Raw genomic sequence first — 20,296 nt, forward strand, 5'->3', positions numbered from 1 at the left:
GCCTGCAATATGCCATTTGTGCCACTGGAGGCGGTTGAGAAAACAAAGAAAGCTTTTTGTACAACAAAACATGTCCAATGGATGATCTCCACCAATATTCACAAAGCATTCAAGAGAGTTCACATACTAATAACCCACAACATACACCAAAAACCACATAACCCACGTGAAGAAGTTTAAGGCCTACGGTTTGCACTGCTCCTTTCATGGATGTTCACATGGCCGGCCTTTCCATGTCATTCAAAAATTGAACAGATTTTCAGACTGGACTAAGATTTGTCACTGTATCCTTTTCAAATGCTTCATTACCCCACAATGGCTTTGCAATTGTAACACATGAATCAAGACCATGCTGTAAGCCGTCTTCAACAAGTTGGCGGTGCCACCCATTTCTTAATTTCGAAACAGTTGCTTAAAAGGGCACCATTTCCTATCTCTCACCTCTGCTCTTTCATGCTACAGAGTGATGAACCCATGAACAGCTTTGTGGAAACATCATTTTGGTGTGGAGAAAATAAAACTGTGAATCTGAAGGAAATTTTTAAAGAGTTTCATTTCCATAGGATGTATAAATACATTTGGAATCATCATGTGAAAACCTATCAATCCAATCATATTCCAATATCGTCTTATCCCAGAAACTCTGCACTAATCGCTTGATTCATTTGGAAAGGGAAGAGGCAAGTTGAATTTTCAGAAGACTTCTGCCCTCAGATCTGAAGCACCTGAGAGTGAACAATGTGACTCTTCAGACCATTTCTACCTGCAATATTCGACCATAAGTTTGTGACGAACGTCTTGAGATGCCCTTTGCCAGATATAGTCTCCCATAGATGAGTGTTGCTCTCCAAGTGTTTATCAGGGCTTGAAACATCAACCAGACTAATGCTCATATTATTACGAATTATGCAAAGTTTTCCATTGAGAGAAACAAGCGCGGCAGCCTCCAATGCCCGTGAACTCCCTAGGTGGAGTTTGCTGTCGCTGAACTTGTTCCAAGAATCGGTAGCTCGATCATAGACCCTAAGCTTGCATCCATCTCTGCAGTCCAATGCGTAGAGCTTCCCATCCAATGAAATGCTAGGGTTACGCCAGCCTTGAACCATCCCGTCATTGACCGTACCCCATTGGTTGGTTTCGGGGACATAAGCTTCACTCATGACGTGGCGGTGAGAATCAAGCCCTTTGAGAAACCACCTTCCATCGTAAACAACCCCAATGAAGGGCACCATACCAATGCTCATTTCAGTAATAAAGGTCCATTTGTTCTTGTTGGGATCGTAGACCTCAGCTGACCGTAAGGTCCTTTGGTTCCCATCACATTCCCCACCAGCAACATATAGGCAGTTATTTATAACACAAGAACCAAAACAATGTCGTTTCCGCAGCATCTCTGGAGCCCGGTGCCATTTATTTGTCCGGGCATTATAAAAGATGACACGTCGCATAGACCCTCTAAGCGGATCTTTTCCGCCAAATAAGTAAAGGTAGCAACCACTGAGAACAGCACAACCAAACCCTAGGGCTTCAGAATACTCTCTAGGAACAGGTGGAAGTGGCTGCCAAAGTTGATAGGTAGGATCAAAAGCATGCCAAGAGATCCTTCCATCACGGTCTCTTTTGATTACGTAAACCCACTCTTCTGCCATTCCGAGGTTTTTCCTGAGAGAGTAAAAGAAGTTCCCCGCCAAAAGACGACACCAACTTTTGCAGACCAACCGTAGCTTGCAATGCTCAACACGTGGGACCCGGATCAGACAAGCTATAGCAAGATCATCAGGAAGCCCTAGCAGCAATGGGGCTTGATTTCTATTCCTCTCCCGACGTGCGTTCTTAACCTTGTGAGCATGGGGTTTGATATCGGGTTGGAGACAAAGTTTTGATCCAGGGACAAATTTCCTTGCCCCCGCCACAGTTTTTAAGCCTGAATCTACTCTACAATAGCATGACACAGTTTCAACCTGCAATTTTTTCGATGTTAATATGCAAATAATGGGGCACTGACCATACAAGATAGAATGATTATAAATCAGTTAAAGCATAATGATTTCTGAAGCCTGTATTTTCTACTAAGATATCAAATACTACACAAAAATTTGTGATTGGAACCATATTTTGTGCTTCATTAGATAAACAATGCACTTCTTCAGCAACCAATTCATGCAATGTATCATCTATTAAAGTCAAGAGTAATTTATTATGAGTAGCACAGCCTTCCACATTGTAATTGCTTGATTAGGCAAGGGATTTTTGATATTCTGACCATAACATACATGCATACACACATCAAATATTGCCACCCCTTTTTAGACATTACACCCCCTTATGTTTGTTACAGCTCTTAAAGTGTATATTTTTAAATGACAAATGCACTTTAATCAATTGCCAAAATAATGAGAATGCCATTGTTGATGGCACAAACGAGAGAGAGAGAGAGAGAGAGAGAGAGAGAGAGAGACAACGGAAGGAAAAAGTGAAGAGAGGAGAAGAGCGAGAGAGAAGTAAGGTGTTGCCACTGAGGATGCTACAGCGGGTACTGAGATGCTCAAAATTTCAACGAGTTACTGGCACTGAGGCCGAGATGCATAGTTACTGGACTTTGGAAATCAGACACATAGTTATTGGCACTGAGGCCAAGAAGCTGAAACCCATCCACCTCGCTGGCATTCATGCTGTGCAAAAGATATTCGAGGACTATTCAGCCATCCACTCGATCTTGAAAGATACAAAGGGTGAAACAGAGAAGGATGTGTTGTAGAAAAGACAAATGGATAGTAGCTGGAGTGAGACGACAAAAATCACAGTTGTATCCACCATCACCAAAGACAGTTGGTGCAAACCTGTATCACATCAACGGCGGCGGCGGCGGTGTTGGTGATGGTGGGCACCATGTGACCCTTGGATTTCCTCCACTCCTAGGATCAAAATGGTTTTGGTAAACATTTTACCCCTTGTGTTATTTTAAAAACAAATCCTCCCCTTATATTATTCAATCTCTCGATTCTCTCCCACCTGACCCGTTCCATCAAAAGCCATAGATGAATCTGCCTCAGCCTTCAAAATATTCCTCAAGGATTTCAAAAGAATCTCCGGTGGAATATTCTCCACTCTTGCTGCCAGACATCGTCTCGGGTGCCCTCCAAATGCAATTGAAAGGCACCCCTCCTGAATGGCTTGCTGATATTCCTTAGAGGTATCAGATTTAGAGTCTGCAAAGGAGATAAATTTTTGATAGATCCTTGGTGTGGTACATCAACCCTAAAAGAGAAGTTCCTTGATGTGTATGTTCTGGCTTTGGAGACTCTATGTTCTAGCTTAGGAGAAGGATTGGATTGTCAGAGATGCCTTCATCGGAGAACAGTTGGAGGGTTCCGTTTCGCAGAAATTTGTTCATAGATTAAAATAGGGTTGTCATGATCATGGAGATGTTTGACTCTGTAGAAAAAGGGGGAGGACATGAGAGCTTGGATCTAGGATCATTTGGAAGACTTCTTTGTCCATTCTTTCTACAATCACCTGAAGTATGATTCGCATTCTTTGCTAGCTAACAGAATTTGGAGGATTCTAGCTCCTCCTAGAGTTTGTGTGTTTGTTTGGACAATATGCCTCAATAAAATCATGACGGTGGACTATCTTAGGAATTGGAGGACGTTGTTAAATTGATCACTGTGTTATGTGTATAGATGCACGAGAAACCTTGGATCACATTTTTATTCATTGAGGGGTGGACAAAGAGAGATGGAACTTTGTGCTTAATTTGTTTGATATGCAATGGGTCTTTCCAGAGCAAGTACAGATCTCATAGAGGAATGGAGTTTCACTCCTTGGCCTAAGAGAGGGTTGAAATTTGTGGCATTCGGACCTTTTAGCAGCATTTTGGGTTGCATAGAGAGAAAGAAATAACCATGTTGTTGTTGGAAAGGCCAGAAGCTGTCACGCTATCAAACAACATATCTCCTCAATGGTATTGATGGGTCGGAGTCCTTCTGATTTCCATGGCATATCGGAATCCTTATTGCGCAGATCCCGGATCGAGATTGGGACGAGTAAGATCAGCTCTAGCAGGTCATCCCCGAGATGGGTGCCCCCTCTCCTCGGACAAATGAAACTCAACTTTGATGGCTATAGCTTTAGGAAACCAGGACCAGCTGGTTTGAGAGGTCTCATTTGCGAGGCTGATGGCAACACCAAGAGGGCTTTCTCTAGCCCTCTAGAGGAAACGGACTCGAATGAAGTAGAAATCAAGGCATTGCTAACTAGGATCCTGGTTGAGCGATGATTTGGACCGTATGATCAAGGAAGGAAACTCTCTGAATGTGGTCAGGTGGATGAACCAGTGAGTCGGCTTCCTTTGAAGGTTCACAGACGAAATAGAGGAGATATTAGATCAGGGTGGAAGGTCATTCCATGGTGTTCTAGCACACATGGCATTCTGGCAACAGTGAGGCAGATCATCTAGCCTGTTCTGTAATCTCCAAGACCGGACTGGAGTTTTTTTTTAACTTTCTACCCCCTTGATATTTTAGTTGTATCCATTTTTCTTTTTGGATTGACTTGTTTCTGACCATTTCGACCTTGGGCTTTGCCCTTTTAATCAATTCTAGTTGACATTAAAAAAAAGACGCATGGAACCAAGTAAAATGAAGAAAATCAAGGAAATCATTACGCAAATAGTTTTCAAAAGTCAGTGGTGAGATAAATTGAAGACTATATAGACAAACATTATAGCAGTAACTAATGTGCTTAAACCTCTTCACTTCTATACTATGATTGAATAACGCACTGGAGTTTGTAAAACTGATAACAACACTGGGACTTAGAGTTAATTGATGGAATCACCTCCATACATGGAAATATATAAAGCAATTATAAAGCAAGCATGTAGCTCATTTTAAAACCATATTTTTCAAGAAACTCTGAACAGGGCAATTGTTATAAGACTCAAAATATGTATCCCCATGAGAACAAATGGATAAAAGTCTAAAGACAGGGTAATCCTGTAAAACATGTACCTGACAGAAACTATGGCCATGAGAAGTCTACAATCCAACAGCCAATATTCCAAGATAAAAATATATAAAATATCCCAGAAAAGTAATTTAAAAAAAAAAGGGGAGTATTCTCACCAAATGTTACTCCCAGATCATGCCCAATTGTCTAATTTTATTATCTAAAAAAGAAAAAGAAATCTACACAATTCCAAATAGCCACAGATCTGGAACCCATCCCACCTAAAAACCAATTTCATACAAAAACAGATTCATCCCCCAATACACAGATTGATCAACCCTAAAATGTGAAAACACATAGTTCTACTTTAAAACCCTAAAAATAAAAACCCAACATCCTTATACTTTATTCCCCTTTTTTGCACCTAAAACCTGCAACTTACCACATAACTCATAAAGATTTAAATGTCAAAAAAAAAGATGAAGAATCGGCTTACCAATGGGGCTTGAACTCGAGCACTAGCCCTCTGAATATTAGAAGTTTCAAGGGCCTCCATCTCAGAAACCCACAAAAATCATGGGAAAATACTCCTAGAAGGAAAAACAAAAGGGGGTTTCAGATCGAGATTCTTAAGCTCAAACCCATAAAAAAAAAACCCCTTCTTCTTTTACAAAGAGTGACCCAGATGGCCTTACTTTTTAATGTTCTCTCTCCCTCTTCTCTGCAAAGTAAACAACAAAAATATCATCTTCAAAACGTGAGCACATTGCATTTTTCTAACCAAAGATTTAAAGCTGGACCCATGGTTTTTACCAACTTCCCATTTTTGTATGTCTTTTCTTCATTGTTTTTTTACAAAGAAAATACGAATTATTTCCAGTCACAGAACAAGAGGTCAAGCCCTCTACAACACGCAATTATTACCAGTCAACCCTTTTAAAAGTGCAGGCTAAGTCCCTGTTAAGGAATTAGAGAATCGATCTTGAGTACAATAATCAGTTTTGGACTCAGAATAGATTTTGGCAATCCAAAAGAAATAGGGCCTAAGGAACTTTATTGGAAATGACTGATTTTACCCTTGGAATCTCAACAATTCCAAAGAGGCAAATGAACTTAAAAACACACAAAGGTTTTCACTATGTCTTCAACCTTGGGGAGCAAGAGCACACTAGACATACATAACCCTGCAAAGGTCTCACAATGGATATCCGCATTTATACTTGTAACATTTACACTTGGATTGTGAATTTGAGGATGAGATTAATTACAATATCGGCTAGATTACATGCATGAGCGCATGTCGGCTTTGTAATTACTACCATTATCTTATTTTGGCATGCCTAGTGAGTCCTCACTTTAAGTGTAGAGAGTCTCCTATGATTTCTAGGGTATCCAATGGTATCATTAACTTTCTTTTCCAAATTTACCAAACGCCGATGATTCCAGAGTTAATCCAATAGAATGAGAGCTGCAAAGCGATTGTTCGCGCTAATGGTTTTCTTTGGCATCATTAACTTCCCCGTACAACTTTCTTTGTTGGGAAAATTTCCTTCTTAATCAAGTAAAATTTCGATATTCATCTTGTGACTTGTTTTACTTTATAATTTTTATTTATTTGTGTATAATTTTTTACTTTTTTGTGCATGATCAGATCATATTTGCCCGACAGATTTTCTCAACATTCATATCATTGATGCATTGTATTTTATTTTCTAGATCGAGAAAGCATTAAGGTAAAATGTCTGATTATCAAATAAAAGGGCGAGGATCGGTTTACAGTTAAAGCCTAAGTGAAAATTAGGGTTTACGATTGTTGGGGGTTCCATGCAAAAGCAAAAAAGATCCCACATCAGAACGATAAGTGGATGTGGATGGGCTTATAAGGAAATGGGCACCCTCCCATTAACAGCTAGCTTTTAAGGGTGAGTTGTACAGGGTTCCCAACAAGTGGTATCAGAGCTGGGCCGTGGTAACCTCCTCTTGCATTGAAAACAAGTCAATCCACTTCTTGACTTGTTGGGACCCCAGTAGACCTCACCCTTAAAAGCTAGCTGTTAAGGGGAGGGTGTCATGTCCTTATAAGCCCATCCACATCCACTTATCTTTCCGACGTGGGATCTTTTTTGCTTTTGCGTGGAACCCCCAACAATCTTCCCCTCTACAAGAAAGCAACGTGAACAATCTCGCCCCTCCATGCAGCGGCAACATGGGAACTACGAGATCTTCCCCGAGGGATTTTTCCATCCCCAGAGGCATATCAGGGTCAATAAGATTCTTCTCCGAGGAATATTTTCTTCCTTGGAAGCACACCAGGTTACCCCGGGCTTGATACCACTTGTTGGGACCTGGGTAGAACTCACCCTTAAAAGCTAGGAGCCGAGGGGAGGGTGCCCGAATCCTTATAAGCCCATCCACATCCATCAACCTTTCCGATGTGAGATCTTTGCTTTCACGTGGAGCCCCTAACAACAATCGCACTTCCCATCTGTGCTACTGATGGATCGTAGACTTAAGCACATGTGGGTCACTGCTCTTTTCTGGAAACAAGGATAATCCCATCATTAAAACATCATTAATTATAAATGAGCAGTTTAAACTTGTACTTAACCGTCAATATTAACCTTTTAGCACCATTTGAATTGATCAAAGTAAGAAGATAAATTGAGGGCATGCAAGTCATTTCTTGAAATTTTTATCTCAATTCAAGACCAATAGGCCAGCTTCCATCAATTGGTTATAAGAGATACAAAGATGGTTGTTGTCCTTGTTAAATATAGTTGTGCTTGTTCTGATGATCTTCTATGGTCTTCAATAGCCGTTTGCAATATCTTTCTTATCTTATTTATTCTTCTTCTTCTTCTTCTTTTCACTATTTCAGTAAATTTTCAAATTGCAAATCATGCACAGAGGAAAGTACAGGATGTTTTCTTCATTTTTTACTTTTTCACCACCTCTCTTCGTAAAATGAAGAAGACCTGGAAAAAAAACAATACAAAACAAAAAACAAAACTCATGGGGGTGCAGTTGGTCCCCATTGTGGTCCACTTCTCATATAGTAGATAGATGTAAATAGGAATTATTGATCTGGAACATCAATACGGTGGGCACAACTTGGATTGGTAATGGCTCAAATTCGCACAATGGGGGCCACTTGATGAACAATGCAGATCAACGATCAGATTGCGCCTGATGGTGATGTTCTCCACGGGATTAGAAATCCTTGGATAAGTGTTTCTGGGATGGGCTAACACCGAGGATAAAATAAAACCCAGCTTTCTACCCCCATCGAGAACGGCCCATTTTATCCCAGCAGGGTAGTCAGAGACTCAAAATGAAATAATATCTGGGCACCCTTGCTTTGATAATGACACTTGTTACTTTATTAAACACTATCTTTACTGGCTGTGTATAGGTTTTAGGGATTGTAACAGCCTATTATAGCATAAAGAGGCTACAGCACTGACGGGGCCTCGCCTTCACCTAGGGGTGGCAATGGTTCGGTTTCGGTTCGGTTTGACCCCCAAACCGAACCAAACCGAAATTTGAATCGGTTTGGTTTTACCAAACCAAAACCGAACCAAAACTGAATTTTCGGTTCGGTTTCGGTTCGGTTCCACCAATTTTGCCACCCTTTACTCATAATAATTGCAAATATTCGGTTTCGGTTCGGTTTGATACCTAAACCGAACCAAACCGAAATTTGAATCGGTTTGGTTTAACCAAACCGAAACTGAATTTCCGGTTCGGTTTCGGCTCGGTTCCGGTTCGGCCAATTTTGCCACCCCTACCTTCACCTCCCAAAAACACAGCTACATCACATGCTGATAACAGCATCTGCTTTGTTAGTTGTAAAGGCCATTATCAGCTATTAAAAACATTCAAGAGGTTGATTAGACACTATAATCATCTATCGTTTTCATGCATTTAACCATCTCACTCTCTCACCAAAACTGATCTGTATAGCATACAACTGACTTAAGAAAGAACATTAGTAAATAATTAAGTATAAGCAAATTAATTGGGGGAGAGAGAGAGAGAGAGGTCACACTTCCTATCTGTCGAGATATGGACTGTCCATTTTGTGGGTCCTACTGTGGATTAGTCAGGGTCCAAGAATGACACGAATTCAATGATCCCAACATCTGAACGATGGGATTTGGTCAATGGCCCATACATGATGGGACCCATCAGGTGGACAGTCTGGATTGTCGCCGTGTGTAAGATGGTAATGGCAAAGAGCGGAGTCAGGAATTTGCTCCCAGGGGGCAGAGAGTGGTTCTTATATCATGTTGGGGCCCGCTATTTTACACTCCATATTTTGTTAGGTAAACCCACCATCTTCCCCTAACCCGTGCATATGGAGCCCACAATTTACAAATCATGTTTTGTTGTAGTGAGGCCTACTATTAATACCTCATGTTCGGATGAGCGGGGCCGACTATTTTACACCCGTATACAGTTTGAAAAAAATCCCCTTTTGCTTTTTGCTTTTAAAAACCCCATATTTCCTAAGATTTATATGTTGTTAGCACGTGAAGGCAATGAAGTCTAGTATTTTTCAAAAAAAAAACTTTGGGCCCACATCATAGGATGATCCAAACCGATTGCCCGTTATAGAAACCTCTAAATTTTATTTTTGCAAGGGCACCCTTCAGTTTATCATTTTCCGAAGAAAAAATATAAAATATAAAATATAGTAATCTTTATCTAAGTAAATGGAATTTTCGCTACAATTTTTAAATTCTTGGGATTATTTCAGGTTTTGGTCGTTTAACAAAATGTCACAATAAAATCATTATATTTTGAAAATGTGGGAGATATTTGTGACATAAGCCACAACATACATTGATGTCGAAGGTGGTAATCAGGCGCAACCCACCTGCAAAGTATATGTACCGCCCATAATTACTTGATGCATCAGCTAGCTAAGCTAAAGATTAAGGCAACATGTAAGCTTCAACAGAGATGATCATAATATGCAGTGGATACTGATTTCAGGGACAAACAAAGCCAACATGTTGTAAATTGGAACTGTTTGAAAAAATTGCATGGAGATTTTACACTCCTAATAGTTGCTATCTTTCATAAAAATGTCTGAAATGTATCAAGCAGCCGAAAGTAAAAACAGGTCTTGATTGGACCAGCTGGTTGTAAATATTCACTATAGCTAGCACCAGCCACTGGTGGTTTTATAGAGCTAAACAGAGTAAAAATACTTGCACAGAATTTTCTTGTCACCTACACTCGACTCAACTCAACTCAACTAAGCCTTTGTCTCAAACTAGTTGGGGTCAGCTAATGAATCCTTTAGAATTTTCTTTTCACCATTCAAAAAAAAAAAACTTGCCTGGAATTTGGAGACGTCAATGATGCCCATGTAATCTGCTAATGGACGCTGAAAAGAGAGTGAATTGATATGCTCTTATGCTTACAGTAGTCTGTTAGAGATAGTATCTGTGAATTGTGAAGGAAAAAGCTAATTAGACTCCATTTATGCTATGTATGGAATAGTCTTCTATTCGGAATTGTGATTCTCAACAGACTTGGTGAGACTAGAAACTGGAAAGGGACAGTTTATTGGGTGCAGGAGAACAGATTGATACTTGAGTAGTTCAGTCATCTAGTATGTATCTAGGCATACATAGAGGACTCTTAATATGTAACATTTACGCATGCTCACCACTGAGCGTATTAGAACTAGCAACCATGACATTAACTCTTCTTCACACGACACTACGTGTGTGTGTGTTCTTCAACGGTCTGACACTGTAGTAGAAGGGCATTGAATCTGACTCGGTATGACTGTTCATCATGAGGATGGGCTCTTTCTTCTGGCTTTAAGCAATCCGTCTCTCATGTTTTACCATATGGAGTACCCTGTCCATAATTTCCCTCCTGCAACTACTCCAGGTCTACTTTCACTCTGATGGGGATGGTTCTGCCATTCTGGCCCAGTTTAAAGCTCTAACCCCCATGCAGATCGTTAGTTTAATCATGAAAGGCCGCAAGTTCGTGAGGATAGCACTCCTCTACCATCAACTTAGGCAGTAGATTTTTTTTTTTTCCGGACAGGGAATTGCATTGCAAAGAAATGACGCAAGGTACAGCAAGATGAGGTGTCCTAAAGAGTCACGGAAAATGAAATACGCCAGGAACCCACAAAAGCAAAAAGAAGAGAAAATGCTACACTTAATTCACAGCATTCCAAAGATTGTATCCAAATTGCTCGCTCGAAGAGTGAAAAGTTGTATGGAGAGCATCGTTTCCCATTTTCAGGGTGCTTTTGTTGACTGGATACAGATTCTGGAAGGGGTCCTAATAACCAATGAGATTATTGACTCTGTTAATAGGGCGGGAGGCCTGGTCTGGTCTTTAAAATCAATCTTGAAAAAGCTTATTATGATCATATAGACTGAGAGGTTGTTGATTTCATACAAGATCGGATGGGTGTTGGCACGAGATGTGGAAAATGGACCAAATCGGTAATATCTTTTAACAGCTTCTCAGTCATTATCAATGGCTCGGTTGAAGGATATTTTAAGAGTTCAAGGGGTCTTCTGCTGGATGACCCATTAGCTCCGTATCCCTTCATCTTGGTGGTGGAAGCACTTAGCCTGCTATTGATAAAGGCGCAGTGCAGGGCTGATCCAAGGCTTACAAGCAGGACCCAAAGGTGAGCAAATTACACCTCCAGTTTGCTGATGATACGCTAGTTTTTTTGGAAAGCAACTCCCAGCCTATCCCCAATGTCATAAGGATATTCAAGTGGTTTGAGGCCACTTCGGGTCTCAAGATTAACTTCAGTAAAAGCATGCTCTTGGGCATAAATATGGATCGGCAGGTGGTTCAAAACCTGGCTGAAACAACTGGCTGCATTGCTGGGGCTTTCCCGGTTTCTTATTTGGGATTGTCATTGGGGTTTGGTGTCCCTTCGGCATCTCAATGGGATCCAATGGTAGAAAGAGTGAAGCGGAAGCTAGCTACCTGGACGAAGAAATACATCTCCTTTGGGGGAAGAATCACCCTGATAAAAGCGGCTCTCGCAAACATGCCGTTCTACTTCATGTCGCTATTCAAAATTTCAGTTAAGGTGGCTCTGAGAATTGAAAAGCTACAAAGGGATTTCCTTTGGGATGGAAACGTGCAATCCAGAAAATTAAGACACCTAATGGATTGGGAGAGGGTAACTAAATCAAAGAAGGATGGAGGGCTAGGAATTGGGAAGCTAAGGATGAGTAACAAGTCTTTACTGGAAAAATGGTTATGGCGGTATGGAAATGAAAAGATGGTTCTCTGCACCGCGTGGTTGGTTCCAAATATGGGTCGGAATGGGAGGATAGGAGCATTAAGAAACCAGCAAGTGGGAAGGGATCGGGTTCTTGGAAATCCATCTGCTCGGTCAAGGAAGAATTTGATCAAAAGAGACGATATAAGGTGGGGAAAGGTATGAAGGTAAGATTCTTGCTGGACCTCTGGTGTGGCAAAACACTGCTTTCTGTGAAGTACCCGAGGTTGTTCCGGATTGTGGTAAGACCTGAAGCAATGGTGGCGGACTACCTGGTACGAGAGGGACAGATGGGAAAAGCGTTGACATTCGATTACGAAGAGATCTTAAGGACATGGAAATTCAGGACCTTCAACCACTTCTAGTACAGTTACACTCGGTATACTGTTCTAACTTCAAAGACGATGAATGGATATGGTCACCAGAACCGAATGGAAAATTCACGGTCAAATCTTTTTTTGTGACACTAAATACAGGTCAGAAGTCAGATAAAAGGTGCATTTGGAAATCCTTTGCTCCTCCAAGAGTGGTAGCTTTTGCGTGGACGCTGGTGCATAGAAAAATCAATACTTGCGAAAGATTAAAAAGGAGGCATTTTAGTCTTGCAAGGATGTGCGTCCTTTGTCATCAGAATGAAGAGACACTGGATCATTTGATGCTGCATTGTCCATTCTCTTACCAATTATGGTTGAGGGCAATTGGTTGACTTGGGTTTGCCCGAGCTCTATAATTCACTTATAATTAACTGGACAAATGGGCCTTTCGGGGAAACTAGTAAGTTACTATGGTCCACCTTCCCTTACGCTATTGTTTGGAATATATTGAAGGAAAGGAACAGACATATTTTTTAAGATCAAAGCAGGAAATCTGGACGGTTGGCGACTGAAATCAAGGTTGAACTTATCTCATGGGCCAAGATAAAGAAGAAAATCCCCTATGGCGTGGAGGATTTAGTCAGGAATTGGTGGTCAATCATTTGGGATAGAACGATCCGAACTAAACCTAAAAGCCGAAATGGATGGCCCCACCATGTGGGTAGTTCAAGCTCAACTTTGATGGAAGCTCTATTGGCAATCCGAGGAAGGCAGACATTGGGGGTCTGATTAGAGATGACAAACAGACTATTATAATGTCATTCTCAGGCCTAGTTGGGATTTGTGATTCGAATGAGGCTGAAATCAGGGCTCTTCTTTTCAGGTTGCGCTGGGCATATGAGAAGAATCAACAACCATTAATAGTTGAGGGAGACTCGACAAATGTGGTGACTTGGGCATCGGGTACCTCAAAGGGTCCCTGGCGACTACAAGATCTAATAGCGGAAACGCTCGATCTTATAAGGTCACTAAATCCTAGGATTGAGCATCGAAGGAGATAGGCAAATGAGGAGACGGATGGATTAGCTAAGTCAGGAGTTCTGAGGGAGGAAACGTTAGTTGTAAGTTCTTTGTAAACACTTGAGGGTGTGTTACTGGATCAATGATCCTTACTTTGTAATACGGAGGGGACAACTTGTCCCAACCAATATTCAATAAATTGTCAACTTTTAAAAAAAAAAGATAAAATGCTACACAATCAGATAAACATCACCAATGATAAGCTCGCTACGATCAGTTCCTTGGCCAAAGCATCCGCTTCCAAATTGGCCAATCTTCGTCAATGTTGTAGCTGTGATTTGATTTGCACAGTTCCAAAATTTCAAAGGCCCACTGCCGCCCCTTTGGCCCAAGCAATAACGATTTTAGAGTCCTCTTCAAGGATGCAACTGCCCACAAAACAGACCCTGAAGATTCGAAAACTAGCAAGTAGTGCTCTCGTGCTGACTCAATTGAGTATGTTATTCCACATGGACTGGGGAAGCACTTGAGAGCTCTTTCATCGTGGTCCCTAAAAATTCCCTCGCGATCAGCAGGACCATAGTTACTTTTAGAGCTGCCATCAAAATTTATTTCTAACATTAAAGAGGGCTGGCACCATCTAGGAGTCTATGTTCAATTTTAATAGATTTTTTAACGGCGATAAATATCAGTCTCCCGGACATCAGTAGGACCATTTTGACAATTGGATCTCTTTTTTTAAACAGAATTTGGAAGACCTTCTATTCAGAACAATGGATCTTTCAAACCATGCTTCTTCTTTTTGTTATTAACTTTTTGCTTAATACAAGTTACATCATCAAAATATAGACATAGATAAGGCATGATGCCCATGCCCTACACAAGTATCATCTCTGCTTCCCATTCCAAAGCAAATTACCTTTTCACCCTATGACAAATGCCTTGAATCTTTCATTTTCCAACCTTTAAATGATCTACCTGATGCAACAATTTTTTCCTACCGATTTTAATCGAAGATGACACATAATTGTCGCACTCTTTTGCGCACATACGCAGCGTATTCAGTTTCTACATCTCCTCATTGACCACTGCAATAATTAACTTCTAAATCAGTATATCCTTTTGAGTATGAATAAATATTGTTTTAAAGCCATTTTCTAGTGGAAAAGGATTATATTATATTATATTAAAGAAAAAAAAAAGGAAAAGTTCAAAACTGGGCAGATACATAAAGGGCAAAAAAAAGCCAACATAAAAGATACAACAGAGCCCCCAAGAAACTCAAGACCTCACGGGGGAGGAAATCATAAATCTTCAGGGCTGTCCTCCTAACTCCTGCCCGGGCAAGACACTCTGTATTAGAGTTGGCCGATCTCCTAACATACTGGAAATTCAGAGAAACCCGCCACACTATCATGAATTCCATAATCATGTGCGTGAATCTCCACGGAAAATGGTGGCTGCCATCCATCCACCTAATCACGTTCAATGAATCTCCCTCCACAATTAAGCTGCCAAGACCAGAAGCATCTGAGATCCTAATGCCGTGAAGAACTGCCCTCAACTCTACCTCATAAGAATCCGTGATCCCAATGAAACCAAAAAAAAACCCATCTAGTATAACTTAACTCATCTCGAAGAACTCCCCCAATTCCTGTGGAGCTTTAACGCCATCGTAGTCCATATCAACACCTGTTGTTATTTGATTAACCTTTCTGAACCTTCCCAAAATGAATATCAAAGGAATCAATGTAATCATACAAGTTTTTCACCTTAAAAGTAATTAGGAAGGAAAAAGGTCATCTTCCAAATATCTTATTTTTCCAAATATCTTAGTAACCACTTTGTTACCTCCCAAGATAGGTCATCCTCTTATAGATCATCTATCCTAGTTGTTTCACTTCATCTGACTGAGAGCATACAGTTTTTTTATATATAAAAATGACAGGTATCCAGTTTTGTTGAAGCAATGTCTCATCGTGAGTGGAAATCAAAAAAGAGATGGAAGCCAACAATGCTAGAGAACTTGCCATGTTGCAAGCATGTCATTGGCTATAAGTGGGTATACACCTCAAAGTTAAAGAAGATGGTACCATTGAAAGGTATGAAGCTCAGCTTGTACTAAAAGTTTTTAAACAAATTATGTAATTGGTTATATGGAAACCTTCACCCCTGGTTTCCTCAAGCTACATTTAAGGGTCTCCATTAAGCTAGTATAAACCAAAAACAACTGGACCAAGACATTGGATCAGCACTATCCACATCCATCATGGATCAATTCCCTGCAGAGTGCATGGCCCATTGAATCACAATGATCTTCCAATCTTCCAAATCTCATAAAAAAATTGCCCAATCCTCCAAGGAGGCAATAAGTCGTGGCTATACCATCAATAATGATGATCTTTGTAATTCCTAAAAGAATCTTCTCCAAGAAGGCAAGAAGACATGTCTATCCCATCACATCACATATGGAATATTCCTCAATTACAAACATTATTCAGCAAGGCTGGAAAAACTACAAACCTCACTTAAGAACCCTAAGCTACAACCCTCAGCCCCTTGCTAAAGGACCATATTAGGCTATATTAGTATAAACCAAAGCAATTGGACCAAGACGGAGCACCTAATCTCTGCATCCATCATGGATAAGTCTCGTATAGAAATTGCAATGGATGTCCCAGTTCACAAATATCACCATCGAAATTAACTTTCAGGAACCTAAGACGTGGATAACTCCATACATCCAAAACAGCAGCCATTAGACAAAGAATTTGTCCAATTGTACCAATCAAAGCCAAACTGCCAAATGTTGCAGAGGAAAAATAAGAACATGAGGAAAGAAACGATCAACTACAACTACTGACTGCACCGTGGAATAAGCATACAATAATGGCAGTATGAGCATTTTCATGCTAGAGATTTGATGGGGAAACAAACTCGATTAGACAACCGGACCACCAGATGACAGAATAAGCTTACCCTAGTGAACTAACTCATTCTGACAAAAAGATAACAGATATACCCAATAGTGACCATGTTTAAGTAGCAAACAGGGTACCACCACAAGCAACAAATAGAAAATGTTAAAAGATCAAAAAAGAAGGCAAAAAGTCCAGTACATATCTCAGACATGTAACAACAAAGTTATATCGAGCAGATCAAATAAAGGAAGCTTCACAATAAGTCCAATACATATCTAAGACATGTAAAACCCAAGTTATATCGAGCAGATCAAATAGAGGAAGCTTGAACTTTGACATATGTCAATGTTATTGCTACCAAACTTCCATAAACCTCCACCAATTTGAGAAGCACAGATCATGGTTACTCAACTAACTCGGTATATATCAACTTTTCTCGTAAATGTTGCCTTTTCAGCCCAAATAACTTTTGTGTTTAAAATCTGGACTTTATTTTTGTTATTTTGGATATCTTGTGATGTTCAGATTGGAGGAAGAATAAAAGCGAAATTCCTTGTCGCATAAGTGGCGACCATAGCTCCAATAGTATGATACCATTTTCCTGGTTGAAAATATGCTCAATAGGTTAAAACAATCCATACAGGCTAAAACTAACAATTGATTCAAAATATTAGGATTGGGTTGGGCATGCAACCCATTGACATTTTAGGTGTAATTTGTGTGTGAACTATAATCTATTTGGCCGCAAACCTGAACTAAGACATTAATCGAGAAAGTCAAAAATCAATTTTTACAACTCTGAAGAAACCAACCAGATATAATTTCAAAAAGAAGCTTTCCTTCCCATCCCATGAAATCCACCTCTCAAAGCCATGAAGGCCCTAGTAGAGTTTTAACATTGTTTGATCCATGTCAAAGAAGGCTATTCTTTTTCAAACAAGTTAAAAACACCCTCTAGAAGGCCAAGTAAGGCAGAAAACATAAAAGAAAGAGTACATTGATGTGCATGTCAACAAAAAAAATGGAAGGCTCAACATGAAGAAGATAGTTGCACAAAAACAACAATAATTCCAAAACTACAGCCCTTAAACAAGTTAAAAATGCCCTCTAGAAGGACAAGTAAGCAGCAGGAAACAAAAAAAGAAAGAGTATAATAACATGTCACCGTTAGACGGATATGTCTGCATGTCAACAAAAAAAAATCGATCACATGTCACTGTTAGACAGATATGTCTGCATGTCAACAAAAAAAAGATGGAAGGCTCAACATGAAGAAGATAGCTGCACAAAAACAACAAATAATTTAAAAAGTAGTCCTTGTTTTCATTCTCAAATTTGTTATGGGTGTCAAACTCAATGTTATTGATATTTTGATTCCACTATCTGTATATGCAACAAATACAACATACAACGGGCGTAAGATTAAAGCAAATAAATTCAACCCTCACTGAAAATCAAAGACCTTATTGGGGGACATAGAAATTTCCTTTTTGTGTTTCAAGATTTGAACAGAAGTATGGAAGAGATCAAATATTCACCTAGTGAAACTCTTCCTCGACAAGAATTACATGAACTTCTTATCAGGTAAAACATAGGGAATCATAATCCTATTCCTCATCAGACCCTGTCTCAACATCTGACCCATCATCCGGATAGTATTCATCCCCCGTTTCAATGTCTTCCTCTGACTGTTGCTCCATTTGATCCTCCCCATCATTTACCGCATCCAATTTCGCACGTTCCAATTCTGTCAATCCCTTACCCCTATACATAACCCCTGTCCTCATTACATAATAATACTTCTCTCTGATTCGCGCGAGCGGATGCAGATCGACCAACTTCCCCCGCCTGTACGCTTCCTTGAGTGTCACAGTAGTTGTTTTGCACTTCAAAGAAAGGTAAAAAATACCCGGGTACCTCGTAAAAATCCTAGTAAACTTATGGGGCAGATTCAATTCCTCCCTCAAACACCTCAGATAATTCCTCTTTGTCTTCTTATGAATAGTCAAGCTCAATAGCTCATGTAGAACCCCCACAACATGTTTTTCCATCAAATCACTAGTTGGGTCAATTTGTGATGAATCCTCATACGGCGAAATGTAGGGAAGCTTTTGGAAATCATCCATCCATGCTATCACCTTCTTTTGAGCACCATACCCCCGCGGAAAACTCATGGGGAATGCCAAAGATGTACCCTTCTTAAAATTCCTATACTCAGAAGAATTGCCACTAGTAGTATCAGTACTACTATTGGTGATCTCCGCGTTCTTTTGCAATGTGGAGACTGCGAATTCCTCTGGCCATTGTGCGAGATTGAGACACGAGAGCCCGTCTTGGCGTTTGGTTATACGAAAGTGATCTGGGTATTTGGGGATTAGGGTTTTGATGTAATCATCAGGAAGACCCAGATCCCATTTCAAATTTAGGAGAGATTGGAATGGGATGGGCTTGCTGTTAGACATCATGAGAAAGCGAGAAAGCCTCTCGACACTATCGGACTCATGGGTCCGATAAACGGCCTGTTCTTGGTCATCTAAGAAGAGGGCTGTATCAGTGAGACGAAAGCAAGGGAGATTGTTGTATTTAGGGTCAGGGAATTCGTGAAAGAGAGTTGGGTACCTGCGCATGAAACGGATGACGGGGATTGTGAGTCCGAGAGGCTTTTGACGGTCCGAGAGGATCCGAGAAGAGAGGTAGCCGTGTGAGCTTCTTTTAATGGCGTCTTTAATGAGGCAAGCGGCTTTGAGATCGGTCTCGGTGTCGATTATGTGATCGAGTCCTCTGTTTTTCACCCATTTTAGTCTAACTTTTACTAGGGTTCGGTGTTGGGAGTAGAGATGGTGAGGGTTGGTTTGGGAGAATGGAGCAGAGATGGAGATGAAAATTTTAAGGTTTCTCATCAGACCCATGAGAAATAAGAGTGTTCAAAATCTTCTTCAGAGGCCCCAACTAATAGGGTTTGAGATTTTCGAGTTTTGTTTTGTTAGCCCTTATATTCCCGTATTTCTCAAAAAGTACTGTAGGGACCGCATGATAGGATCATCCAGTCTGTCATAGGATGATCACAACCTTCCGATCTAGAGAGGAACTGCATGTTATGGAACCTCTATAGATCGGAGGGCTAGGATCATCTTATGGAAATGATTTTTTAGCACAAGCTATTTATGTTGTGTCCCATCACATGGACAGTTTGGATCATCCTGTACAGTACTTTTTGAAAAATTACACGATAGGAAGATCCAAACCGTCCATTTGATGGGCCAGACGTAAATAGGTTGAGCCCTAAAAATCATTTCCATAGGATGACCCAGCCTTCCGATCTCCATATAGGTTGAGCCCTAAATATCTTTTCCATAGGATGACCCAGCCTTCCGATCTCCATAATATGCAGCTCCTCTATAGATGGAATGGCTAGGATCATGCTATCGAAACGATTTTTTGGGATGCAACTTGGGCCGGGCTCATTCACCTCCGGTTGGGTTGGGTTGGGTTGGGTAAGGAACCAACCCGATTTAATTTCGGTTTATGGTATTTTATCCTTATTTTCATTAGGGTCATGTTTTTTTCTTTTGGGAAGTGATATCCGCCCCTTTCGATTACTAGGGACACCCAGCGCCAGTGTACATGGAAATCAGGCCCATTGAATTCTTCTGACATCAAGTACATCCAATTTAGTCATTGATAGTCTGCTCCGGGTGTCCCTGGTAATCAAATGGGGCGGATATATCACTTCCCTTTTCTTTTTTGTATTATTTTTTGTTTTTGCCCTAGGCTAACCCAAACCCAAACCTACTCAACTTGACCCG

At 40.5% G+C, this 20,296-nt stretch overlaps 2 protein-coding genes across 3 annotated transcripts; both read right to left on the reverse strand.

The window, feature by feature from the left end:
* Positions 1–71: 71 nt before the first annotated feature.
* On the reverse strand, positions 72–5,833 carry LOC143858618 (F-box/kelch-repeat protein At1g55270-like). 2 transcript variants are annotated; one of them, XM_077369311.1, is made up of 3 exons: positions 5,646–5,833; positions 5,447–5,540; positions 72–1,961 (listed from the first exon to the last, which is right to left on the reverse strand). In XM_077369311.1, exons 2-3 carry the CDS (start codon positions 5,504–5,506, stop codon positions 711–713), a joined length of 1,311 nt encoding a protein of 436 aa, XP_077225426.1. In that variant the 5' UTR covers positions 5,507–5,540; positions 5,646–5,833; the 3' UTR covers positions 72–710. The 2 variants fall into 2 exon arrangements, with proteins under 2 accessions (XP_077225426.1, XP_077225425.1); XM_077369310.1 differs by having other exon boundaries at positions 5,447–5,833.
* An 11,956-nt stretch (positions 5,834–17,789) lies between these two features.
* Positions 17,790–19,434, reverse strand: LOC143858620 (protein WHAT'S THIS FACTOR 9, mitochondrial-like). Its single transcript, XM_077369313.1, has one exon. It carries the CDS (start codon positions 19,397–19,399, stop codon positions 18,098–18,100), a length of 1,302 nt encoding a protein of 433 aa, XP_077225428.1. The 5' UTR covers positions 19,400–19,434; the 3' UTR covers positions 17,790–18,097.
* Positions 19,435–20,296: the final 862 nt, after the last annotated feature.

Source organism: Tasmannia lanceolata, unplaced genomic scaffold (genome assembly GCF_043159265.1).
Source record: "Tasmannia lanceolata isolate RefF3 unplaced genomic scaffold, GAP_Taslan_0.1 ptg000026l, whole genome shotgun sequence".
Classification (NCBI taxonomy): Eukaryota; Viridiplantae; Streptophyta; class Magnoliopsida; order Canellales; family Winteraceae; genus Tasmannia; species Tasmannia lanceolata.

Coding starts and splice junctions, on each gene's coding strand:
- LOC143858618 (XM_077369311.1), bottom strand. CDS start 5,506: ATGGAGGCCCTTGAAACTTCTAATATTCAGAGGGCTAGTGCTCGAGTT. Junction 1,962..5,446: donor CTCGAGTTCAAGCCCCATTG/GTAAGCCGATTC, acceptor AAAAAATTGCAG/GTTGAAACTGTGTCATGCTA.
- LOC143858620 (XM_077369313.1), bottom strand. CDS start 19,399: ATGGGTCTGATGAGAAACCTTAAAATTTTCATCTCCATCTCTGCTCCA.